This window comes from Triticum urartu, chromosome 2 (genome assembly GCF_003073215.2).
Source record: "Triticum urartu cultivar G1812 chromosome 2, Tu2.1, whole genome shotgun sequence".
Lineage (NCBI taxonomy): Eukaryota > Viridiplantae > Streptophyta > Magnoliopsida > Poales > Poaceae > Triticum > Triticum urartu.
The window spans coordinates 736,675,405-736,687,874 of NC_053023.1; the positions used below are offsets into that span (position 1 = coordinate 736,675,405).

Sequence of the window (12,470 nt, forward strand, 5' to 3'; positions counted from 1 at the left end):
TGTATTTTCTATAATTATTTTCAAAAACAAAACCAATGACGTGTGCTAAACGGACCGGCCTGTGACGGGCCCATTATCGGCAGCGGTGAGACAGCGGGCTTCCCTCGCCGCCGACGCCTCCTCCCTCCTCCCCGCCGGCTCCCACCCCCGCACCGCTTCCTCGCTCTCTCCGCCCACCCTCCCCCTCCGGCTCCCAGCATCCCGTCCCCGTCCCTAGATTCTGTATCTAACGGTCGGACCGTGAGTGCGAGGAGCAGCCGGAGTCGGACACCCAATCCTTTCCTTCGGAGTACAGCCACGGTATATTTATAGACACACCACGCCCGTCGTCGACTCTCGCGAACCAGCCAGCCGGCGGCGACAAATCTCGGCGAGAGCGAATATGTCTTATCTGCTTCCCCACCTGCACTCCGGCTGGGCCGTGGACCAGGCCATCCTCGCCGAGGAGGAGCGTCTTGTGCTAATCCGCTTCGGCCACGACTGGGACGAAACTTGTATGCAGGTACGGTACCCCCCACCAACGAAACCCTAGTTTTGCTGTACGGCTGTACCTGAAATTGGTCTTGGATTTGTTCAAATCGGGCAAAAATTCGCCCTAGGGCAGGAATTCTCATGCTAATTTCGCTAATTAGCTTCTGTGAGCACTTCACCCTCATGTTCATTTCGTGGAGTAGCAAGCTTTAAGGGACTAGCTGCAATATGTGTTGTTATAATACAAATATCTGAGCTGGTCTTTAGGAATCTCGGCTGATGATGCAGGTACTATCCGCGCATCCTGCATGCACCTTTCCATTGCCTGAGAGGATAGGTGGTTAGTTTGGATGTGTAGCAGCACAAGTGGAGCAAGTCCGTGTGCGTGTCTCTGTTTTTCTTGCAATAACACTTCTGATTTTTAATAAAACGCTCTTACATTATGGGATGGAGGGAGTACTAGATAGTTGCTCACATATGTTTTTCTGCCTGTAACATAATTGGAGTAGTTCAAGCTCGTTCCTTGGTTAAGTTGAAGTAGAACCAGCCATTGTATACTGACATGATGTACCCCACCACGTAATTCCAAGGAAATTGAGTGATTTCGATCTGCTTCTCCTTTTCATTCAGCAACTTCTTTCAATGTGTTGTACAAAATAATACACCTCTGAAGTCATTGTATTAATGTTATACATTGATTGTCTTTTAATTTTACTAGATGACTCGTTGCGCCAATGGCGCAAGGGGCGAGAGGGAGCCAAGTATTGTGAGAATATTTAGACACCCAAGTTGAAACCAAATGTGGCCAACACTCCCGCATCCTCTGCTTGGAAGCCACCTTTTCTCACCGGGTCTAACATAGATACATGATTCTTCAAGAGCAAATTTCAGAGAAACTATAAATCATGACCCTCAGAGTGATTATGCAAAATATAAACACATAGCCATCTTGAGATCGACAGCAATGCACCAACGACTTTTTTCAAACCGCCATAACTATGGCAAACAAACACTTGCCGATCATCTTGAGAAAGACCATGCCTCCACAGTGCGTTATACAAATATTCCATGCTATCAAAGGCACTTCCGATCTAACAAAGATTCAAATGCCAAGCCTAACAATGAATAACAACAAACAACCACATTCTAAAATGTACTAAACTTGGATATGCACTTTGTTACTTCATTTTATAAACCGTTATAAGCGCTATAATTTCTTTCATTTATCTGATTTAATTGTCCCAAACTCCCAATACATATTTAAACCGTGTTGTGGGCTTACAAGAGACAAATGACAAATTCACAATAATGGGCCAGCCAAAGTTACTTGACCAAGCGATGTTAATCCACTTACTCACTTCATGACCATCCCCTCCTCCAATCTCTCACTCACCCTGTAGTTTCCACTGCATCGCCGCTGCTCCTCTGCATCGGAGAGACGACTTCAATTGCAAGATCCACTCCCGCACGCACAAGATCTAATTCCTCCAATGTACACATCGCGTCACCAGGTCAGTTCGTTAGCTGGATCCTCACCAGGTCAGGCTACCGCAACCACTTCCAAGTGAACCTTCACAAACAACACAATATTGCATCTAAAAGATAACAAGTAAATCCGGAGTATTTCAGTTTTGAGCTGATGATTTTTTCCTAGAGGCAAGGTCAAAGATAGCAAAGTTTTACTTTTGAAACAAAGGCAGTAGTGTAATTATTAGCCATCATTAAAATCAATATTGTCTCATGAAAATGCCTACCCTGTTGACCCACTAATGGCAACTACAAAAATGTTTGGTTCATCATGCCTAATTCAAATTAGCTTCAATGCCTCATGTTTACTTCCATAGCCTGAACTGATAAATCACTGAAACTTCTTCTCTGCTAAACCTATGTCTACTTGCTAATCAACACCCGAGTAATAACATGGTAGATCATCATACATGTTTATCTCCTGTTTTCTTGATGTCTGAGTAACAGTATATGCATGTGTACTCTACAGTTTAAACAAGCTCAATGCCCTACTATTCTGGTTGATAGCTGACTGTTGAGTCACTGGCACTAAGGTTGCTAATAGAACGATGCACTTACAGAGAGTCCATGAACAAGATAGCAAGCAGAAAATATAACATAAAATAGAGATGTAATTCCCCTTTGTACTATGATGTATATGCTTGTTTAGGGCAGACCATATATCTTCAGAAATCTGTGCCTTATCAGCTATTTGATTTGGTTACGCAGTTCGGTCTTTTCCCTCTTGTGAGTTCTGCACCATCCTCACATGATTCATCAACAACCACCAAGAAACGATCAGCAGAAAAAAAATCAAAGTGAAATCAAATGGAATCGCATGTGTAGGTAGTAGCGAAGTACGATATGCCACTCCATTGGCACTTCGCCTGTACACCATGCAACATCAAGTGAGGCATGAGCAATAAAGTGATCAGATACCAACATCATGTATTAAGCACAAATCATGAATCAATACCAGAGGACCAAATAGTGTCACACCTCTGTACTAACAACCGAACTATTTTTAGAAGAACAGGGAGGCTCTAACAACCAACATTTTAGCATGTCATTTGTTTAACAACCAAGCCGTTTACCAAGCAAAACCACAATAGCTAAATCTCCCAAGAGCATACTTTCAGAGAAGCACAGTCTAGATCATGCACCCACAAATAAACGGCTTGGTTTTCAACTGGCATAACGATTTCCTCCCTACCGCAAGCCTCTGCCTGCAGCTTTAAACTGAACCATCAAGTTCGAATGTCATTTATTTACAAAAGTATTGCTATGGCAGTCTAATTTCCCAAGGGCAGGGGTGCAATATACTTTCAGAATGTGCAGTTCAGATCATGCAGTTAGAAATAAACTTTATGGTAGTAACTCTACAGGACTTGCTATTCAATCATCTTTTCTAGTACCCATTTTGAACACGATACAATGATTAGCTCCTATTATGTAAGGTCACACTATTTAAATCGAGAATTGCTCGCATTTCATGATTTTTTTAGTTATCCTAGTAGTGTTTACTTGCACATCAAGAGTATCACAGTTACAGCTAGAGAGGCATTGTCCTATCATAATTTAAATATCAGAAGCTGACAGGAGTAATGTAAATACATATGGTCGAGACATAATTTTGTAGCAAAACGTGACAGAGAGGCAATAGATTACATGTGAAGGCACCCACAAAAGATTATTACTCCCTCCGTTCACTTTTGTAAAACCATTTAGACATTTAAGACAAGACTCAAAACAATTCAATTTCAGCTGTCTGAAACGTCTTATAAAAGTGAACAGAGGGAGTACAAGAGCAGACACAAGGATCAGAACACCAAGTAACAATTAGAATCTGTATTGCGAGCTCCCTTACCCCATTCTATTTTTTCTTGACATTCAAACCTAAAACAAAGTAATTCTTTTTAATTTCCAAAGCACAGGTGAATATGACAATACAGCTTGTCAAACCAGTACATTGACTCATAGCTCTGTGTCTAACATTCAAATCTAAAATTAAGTAACTCTATTTTGTTCTTAACGAAAACAAAAAGGACCTCAGAAAGCCCAAGTAGCACCAAAAAAATATAACATGGGATATTAAAAAAACACTGAAGCATCAGAGTAGAGAGTAATTATCAAATAGAAACAAAAGGAAAACAAAAGCAAGAAGCTCCCATCCCCCGTCTGTTTTTGTTTTCTTTCACTTATATACACCAGATCAATAGACAAGCACTTTAACTATAAAAAACATAATTCCTAATTCAAGAACACAGTTGAATATTGGAGCACCACATACTACTCTTCGTAAAGTAAAACAAAGCATGTGAAGTCTCGGTTGACGGACGTTGCTTAGGAAGGATTCAATTATGCTATTATTCAGTAGGTACATTACAAAGCATGTTCATGCTAACAGTAGTAGATTCTTGTAATCACACTTCATGTTCTATTTTCTAAATAAAATAAATGATCTCGCTATAGCAGAAAACATACATGCATATAGCTGACTGAATTACCTCGCAAAGGTTCTGTTCTTGCATTTCTACATCGCCCTTGGTGCTGAAAATATATAAAACATCAGACCAACGCTTAACAAGATTTTGATACTTCAGGTGATAGGAGCACATCCTACCAGAAGTTTAGAACAAGATGCACCAGAAGAACAGATAAACTGAACTGTAGACAGTTACCCCAAACACATAACAGGAACTGACAAACTTAACTGCAACAAATCATTATACTTCACAGGAGCAAAAGAAAATAGAACCGAAAGAGGAAGCACAAACCTTGGCAGAGAATAACAGCATGTGAGCCGACAAGATGGTGGAAGAGCGGCATCATCTGCAACACAAACAGAAAGAACATAGGAAGAACTGATCAGACAGATAAAACACATGAAAATGTATATAAGACAACCAATGGTAGTACATATAGGTGAATTAAAATGCATTGGGTCAGCCAAAAACAGACAAAACATAACTGACGAGAGCACATAAAAGTAGAAATATGGGAAAGGAAGTCAACGGTACAATAGACAAATTGTAATGCATGTGCTAAAATAAATGGGCTCATCCTAGAGTCGTAGACCACCCCTCAAATAATCACCACAACACATCCAAGCAGAAATCCAGGGAATGCCAAAGGCAGAATAGACAAGCTCCAAAATCGATCTAGCTAGTCCAGGCACGACAGGGGAATGGGCCGCTGCAATCAAAGTTACATGCAAGATTCAGTAATAGATTACTTCATTGCCGCTGACTCAGAACTGAACTAAGCTAGGCATACCCGCTGGATTCAGGAACAGATTACTTCGTTGCCGCTGACTCAGAACTGAAGTAAGCTAGGCATACCCCCTGGATTCAGGAACAGATTACTTCATTGCCGTTGACTCAGAACTGAAGTAAGCTAGGCACCCGAGCACCGCGCTAGTCTGCTAGAATCCAGCGGGTATGCCAACAAATATCCTCGTTTGATATGCCAACAAAGATCACACACACGGGGAGGTTGTCAAAACCAATACATCATCCCACATCGCTTTCAGTAGGCAAAAATTGAGCAAGGGAGCGGGAAGGAACCCAACCTTGATGGCTAACGGCATGGAGGACCCAAGAACCAACTGAGAAGGAAAGAGAGAATGAGTAACATATCAGCTTATAGACATTTCATCAAACACGTCAGGAGCATCGTACCGAAGAACACCTCACGTTCTTATGACAACAATGAGCAGCATAGAATGCAAGGAGCAGTAGCAAACCGAAAAATGAGAGCAGCCCCGTCAATCCTGCAAGAGGAAAGGAAACAGAAGAAAGGAAAAGCGAGGAATCAAATCACACAAGGTAATAAGAACGAGAAAGTGGGGTCAGTTTCATGAAAGAGAACGCAACACCGCCGCTGCTACTCCCATCCACCCAATTAATGCTTGACGAACCCACAACAACAATTATAGAAAATCAATTATATTATTATAACCAGGTCCATCGAGGCAACATATCTAAACATACAGGGGACAAACATATCAACATGGCTAAATATTCTCCTAAAAAGCATGAATAAACAAAGCAAGAAGACTGATCCATCGAGCACAACATATCTAAACATAACATCCATCTATTGTATCAAGCAAACTGTCACCAAAAACATGTAGGAAGGAGTTATCTTCGGATTCTCAACCTCTCCAGCCAGCGTAATGATTGAATCCCAATAGTTGAGGTTCCAAAACATAGTGTTTAGATACTGGCCCCAATTCACATTGTCCAGGTCCATTTCAAACCATCTTGAAGGTTCAATATGTGGACTTCCTATCAATCAAGATAAGATAGAGACATCTACTCTGATGTAATAGACTGACGTAAAACTAATGATTTGCAGTATATGATAAACAACCTTTTGTACTATATAGTGTACGTTAAAAAATCCTATCTTGATAACCATGATAGAAGAAAGATCTATGTATCCCTGCAAACAATTATTCTGCTATTTTTTTCTTCTTGTTGTCATAATCAGGCACTACAACAACTATCCAGATTTAAAAATGCCCAGTTCTAGACTCTTTTTTATGTGGTATTGCTAGCTCTTGTGTATCCCAATAACCTTACAAAATCAACACTAATAAGCCTTTTGAATGATTAGTGATTTGCCTAAGAGTAAAAGCGCGCAAGTATATTCATTAACTGCCCTCGTACTACCTGTAAACTGCGCTTTGGGTTCGGAACCGCCCTGCATCTGGGCGCTTGGGCAGCCATGGTCGTGGATCCCGCAGCCGTGGTGGCGTTGAGGAGCCAGAACAGGAAGCCCACAGGGGTGCTTGGTCTCGAATCCGGCCGGGCGCTTGTCAATCTAGGGGACATGGCGATGACGATGGCCTACATCTGCACGCCCGCCATGGTGCTCATCCTTCTGTTTCCATTGTGATGGCCTACCTACAGAAACCACCCAACTATAGGGGTCATCCAAAAGAAGAAGAGGGGAGGGGAGGAGGATGGAGGGCGTGCGTGCGTACCTTTGAAGCCTAGGTGCTGCAGCCCGTCGCAGACGTCGAGGAGGACGGGTGTGGGACTATGGTTCCGCCCCCATCCATGGCCTTCCTCGAGAACCAGGTGGACGACGGCGCGCTGGTGCCGGTGCCGCTGCGGATCTGGGCGTCGCTCCGCTCGATCTGGGGCCTTCCCTGCCCTTCCCTTCCCTTCCTTTGGAGAGGAAGGAAGGTGAGGGTCGCGGGACAGGGTGGAGCGGTGATGCTGGAGGGAGAGGAGACCCCCGGAGTTGGGGTCGAGTGGAGAGCGGGGAGGGATGCAGCGGCTGTGGCGCCGACACTAGGGTTCGTGAGTGGAGGGGAGGGAGAGGGGGGGGGGGCTCGTCGTGTGCACTATTCATAGCGACACGTGGACGACGCGAGCCTGCCTAGCACCCCCTTCATCCTTTGTATGTTCAATTAGGCGCATAGCCTCAGAAGATAGTTGGTCAATTTGGAGTAGGGCAGAAGTGGGAAGATTTTCGGATGCCTCCTTAATTTTGTTGAAGTAAAGCTTCTATGTGTACTGAGAGCTAAGTTGCAACTCACACATATATTTGCAGAAGTTCACAACTGGTTGCTTGATTAAGTTGAAGTAGAACTAGCCATTATACTCAGAGGAAGTAAAGCTATGAGCACTTTTCTTCTTTTATTAACGACCAATTGTTTTATTACTTTGTGCGAGGAGTCCAATTTCGTAGCGGTTTTATATTATTGATTGCAGACTTGCAGTTTAACTTTTAGCAGGCTTTTGTTCTACGTCAATCTAGCTAGCATGGTTGTATGTTGTTGACTTCATTACGAGTTTCTGACTATCTACTTTTTCATGTTTAGATGGATGAGGTGCTGTCAGGGGTGGCTGAGACCATCAAGAACTTTGCCGTGATCTACCTTGTTGACATCACCGAGGTTCCGGATTTCAACACCATGTACGAGCTGTACGACCCGTCAACGGTCATGTTCTTCTTCCGCAACAAGTACATCATGATTGATCTTGGGACAGGAAACAACAACAAGATCAACTGGGCAATGAAAGACAAGCAAGAGTTTGTTGACATCGTGGAGACTGTCTACAGAGGAGCTCGTAAGGGCCGTGGTCTGGTGATTGCTCCCAAGGATTACTCCACCAAATACTGGTACTGAGGTATATGTGCCTGTCTCTTCATGTGCAGTATTCCAGTGTGTGGCCTTCTCTGTTCTGTGAAATGCCAGCACTTGCGCTGTGACCCTTGATGTAATGTCTGTCAACTTTCGGAGTCTCGCGTAACTGTGTGTCTGTATTTTGAATATCGACACGTCATAAACCTGTAACCCTTCAAAACAGGACCTGCTGTCTATTGGTATGGCTGATAAAACAGATGTTTGGTTTGAACTTTGTGCGTGAATTTCCCAACTGAGGGCTCTATTTATCATGTTGGTGGAATGTTACTGCTCTTCTTTTATCTAGCTATCTTGCCCTGAAGCAGGTTCATATTCAGTGAAAGAAAATCCCAGGCTTCAGACATATTAGAGTTGTAGGCTCCATATTTTTTTCTTGGTTCTTGTTTTGAATTGTGAGTGATGTATGCACTCTGAGTCTTGCTCATTGCTCCTAAATTCAAACTAATCTTGTGTGTGCCATACTTTGTTGATACATGAACTGACAAGGTCAAAGTCCCTTGTTGATACTTGCAGGTATACAGAATCAGGAGCCATCCATGATTTGTTTGGCCCTGTCACTAACAAGGAGGTTTGTTTGGCTTGTAGTCCAGTAAGTGTGGTAGTGGCGCAGTTGGCTAGCGCGTAGGTCTCATAGCTGCACGACGTGAGCAAGTCTAAACCTGGTCTTCTTTTTCTTTTCTTTTTTGTTGAGCCTAATAATCTCCTCCATATGTTCAGCCTTAACTGCTGCGCCTTCCTGTGTCCCTCGCTGCTCCTCTACTTCTCCTGCCCAAGCACTATGTCCAGGCTCAAAAGAGTTGGAATTTTACATGACACGCTGCTACATGAAAAATTCCCATTTTATACTAAGGATTTTATCGTTACATTTGTGCAGAATTGGAATGGTGTGAACTGTTTTAGTTTGGATTACTGGTTCTTCCCCAGATATGGCAGTCCCTGCAGCAACAGCAGTGTTGTTGCTATCTGCCCTTAGACAGAATTGCATTAGGCCTAATGGGTTTGATAGCATCCCTTGAAATTATAAACAGTACACGTGCACTCTCTCTGCATGGTAGTACAAGATCCCAAGCATGAAGTATCTACTTTGAAGAAATTAAACCTGAGTTTACTTGATCTACCTTCTTGATTTCCAAATTTGCCAAGTTACCCATTTTCATATTTTTGTAGCAGTTTGCTTCCTGCAACCATTTGTTCTCCTTCCTCCAAATTTATTATGTTGGTATTTTTCATCAATAGTCATACAGAGCAGGTTGATCGTATTCAGAGAGAAAGACAGAAACAATTAAAGTTTACATAGCAGGTTGATCATATTCAGAGATAAAGACAGAAACAGTTACAGTTTACCTTTTTTTTTGGAACGAAGGCTCAAGAAGAGGCCGGCTTTGAATTAACAAAGCCATCAACCGGCCAGGATTACACAAGGCCACCAAGCATGAGCGACCGAAAGACACATGGGAGCTGGCTGAGCAGCTTACAACGCAACGCACACTACTGCACACCAAGAAAATACACGAGAACGTCATGCAAGTAATGTCGAAGCCCGCCGCACCCCGGGACCAAAGACAGGAAAACAAAGAAGCATCGAGGTTCAGTCGGTAGCATGGAGGCACCGGGGGTCACCTGACCATGGAGCATCGAACAAAACGAGCACCTGTCTTCCAACGCCGAAGAGGAACCCTATCCTCTCGCCTAGGCTCGAAGGCGCCGCACCATCAGATCGTTGGGGGCTCACCCGAGAGCTAGAGCAGGCGCTGGCCGACACACCAGAGCAAGTAAACTATCGGTCCTCGCCACACCAAAGACACACCACATCCGCTGCACTGCCACCTTCCTTGGACACCGAGAAACAGAAGGAAAGCTGCCGGGAGGATCGTCGAAGAAGCAATGCAGAGCACCAGGGAAGAAAGTTGGAAGCACCAGGTGCCGCTCCAGTGTCCGCACAAGGGAAGAGGCTTCTGCGGTGCGCGTCGTGGGGCTGTCAACGGGAAGAGGAACCCTATCCCCCTCCAACCCGGCTCAGGAGCAGAGCCACCATGACACACCACGACCTTGCCGCCGCAGAGCATTACTCCGTCAAGGCATACACCTGCAGGAACACACACCCTACGCAAAAAAATCACCCCTTGGGCTCGCCGCCGACGAGCGCTCTCCAACCTCACAACCACTCTCCTGAAGAACCAGAGAGCCCCAGGCGGTGTCTCCAAGGAGAGAACTACGCGCATGGCGCCGCCACCGCCCAACCCAGGACGGGTTTTGGGCTTTCACCCGGGATCTGGGACGGGGGTGGAAAGAAACAGGTCCTCAACGGCGCCTCCAAGGAGGAAAACCACGCGCGCACGCGCCGTCACCGCCGTGGCCGGAGAACCAGCCAAGGGATTACACCAGACGCAGTCCTATACCACCATCACCCCGCCAGCACCGGATCTGATAGCCAAAGCCACAGATCGGACACCGCCAGAGGGGGGAGTGGAGCAGAGGAGGAGAGAAGCACGACCTTCAGATCTGGAGTGGAAGAAGCCCACACCACGACCACCTCTTGCCGACTCCTCGCTGCCCAAGCTGCCGAGGAGATCGTCCGCCGCATCCCGCGCCCGCGACCTGCCGCGAAGGTGGCGCCGCCTCGCCGTTCGGGGCCGCCGCCCCGGCGTCCAGGGTCCTTCGCCAAGGAACGAAGCGACGGGGAGCCTCGCCGCCACCTTCATCGGCAGCCGCCTAGGCTGCCGTACCTCTGGCGGCGGCAAGGGGAGGGGGGGCTGGAGGGGGTGGCGGCGCCGGGGGAAACCCTAGTCGCCCCCGAGTCGCCCAAGGGGGACGACGCGGGAGCTGCGGGAGGGGGGGGGGGATCGACAGTTACAGTTTACCTACCAGGTTGCTTTTGTCGTTGTGGTTCTTGGGATGCTTTCTTTAGCGTGGGAATTTCTATGACATGGAATTGAATTATAATTTTAGGAGATGAAAACAAGTAAATGTGTCTGACTAGGTCTACTACATGTTGTAGCTTAGAATAACATGTGTTTTGCTGTGTCAACACATTAAATCATGGGCTGGGAACACGCAATATATTGCATGCTGTCGCCCATAGGTCCAGGACTGACACATGAATTTTGCGAATTGAAAATTTAGGCAAATTGACTCAGTTATATTTTTCGATAAAGGGTTTCCCCCGAGCCCCCTTTCAAAAGGAATAGAAAGCAAAAGCTAGACCTATTCGTTCGATAAAGCCTAGCTTTGTCAACTATTTGAAAAGGAAGATTCGAACAGGAAACTAATTCAACGGAAAAGAAAGCTAAGCTCAAGACAAGACTATCTTACCGCGGCTGCTGGCACGGAGTTAGCCGATGCTTATTTCTCAGATACCGTCATTGTTTCTTCTCCGCGAAAAGAAGTTGACGACCCGTAGGCCTTCCACCTCCATGCGGCATTGCTCCGTCAGGCTTTCGCCCATTGCAGAAAATTCCCCACTGCTGCCTCCCGTAGGAGTCTGGGTCGTGTCTCAGTCCCAGTGTGGCTGATCATCCTCTCGAACCAGCTACTAATCATCGCCTTGGTAAGCTATTACCTCACCAACTAGCTAATCAGACGCGAGCCCCTCCTTGGGCGGATTTCTCCTTTTGCTCCTCAGCCTACGGGGTATTAGCAACCGTTTCCAGTTGTTGTTCCCCTCCCAAGGGCAGGTTCTTACGCGTTACTCACCCGTTCGCCACTGGAAACACCACTTCCCGTTTGCAGTTTGAGCAATACTGAACAACATACTGGCTGTCAAATGTCATTTATACATAAACTTCAGGGTGACTATGCAACATCAATTTGGTTTACTGGAAATTCTTTGTTCATCTGTTGGGCACCGATCTCCTTTTGTTGCATAGTAGTTTTGATGTTTTATTTATCTAAGTCTGTATGAACACATGAACAATTTTAACCATTAAGAACGAAGCAGTGATTAATGCATTTAGATCACCTTCGTACATCCCTGTTTTTTGATATAAAAATACCTTGCATACATATTGCAGTAATTCATATATGACACTCCTGTATTTCTAATGAAGTCATTAATTTATATATATCTCGGGAAGGCTCTCACATGCATCTTGCATAGCAATGGGCAGCGGCAAAACGGGAGGGCAGCTCCGGCGCCATCTCCACCTCCCTCTTCTCTACTGATCGCGGGAGCCTGCGTTTCTATGCTCTTTTGATGCTTATCTCATGTACGCTACCTATCTTATATATCTAAGAGATTCACCCCCACTATCCTATTTATCTAAAGGCGATGCTAGGCGCCGGTGCGCCGGCCGAACGTTTCGGCCCGTCGCACCCTAGCCGTCAGATCAGC

The 12,470-nt window shown here is 45.3% G+C and overlaps 1 protein-coding gene across 1 annotated transcript; it reads left to right on the forward strand.

Moving 5' to 3' along the window:
* Positions 1 to 343: 343 nt before the first annotated feature.
* On the forward strand, positions 344 to 8,298 carry LOC125540319 (thioredoxin-like protein YLS8). Its single transcript, XM_048703927.1, has 2 exons — positions 344 to 502; positions 7,814 to 8,298. The coding sequence occupies exons 1-2, from the start codon at positions 383 to 385 to the stop codon at positions 8,120 to 8,122; spliced, it is 429 nt and encodes a 142-aa protein (XP_048559884.1). The 5' UTR covers positions 344 to 382; the 3' UTR covers positions 8,123 to 8,298.
* Positions 8,299 to 12,470: the final 4,172 nt, after the last annotated feature.

Bases quoted from the DNA above. Each gene is read 5' to 3' on its own strand.
- LOC125540319 (XM_048703927.1), top strand. From the start codon at position 383: ATGTCTTATCTGCTTCCCCACCTGCACTCCGGCTGGGCCGTGGACCAG. The intron at 503-7,813 runs GTACGGTACCCC...TTTCATGTTTAG, and splicing joins GGGACGAAACTTGTATGCAG to ATGGATGAGGTGCTGTCAGG.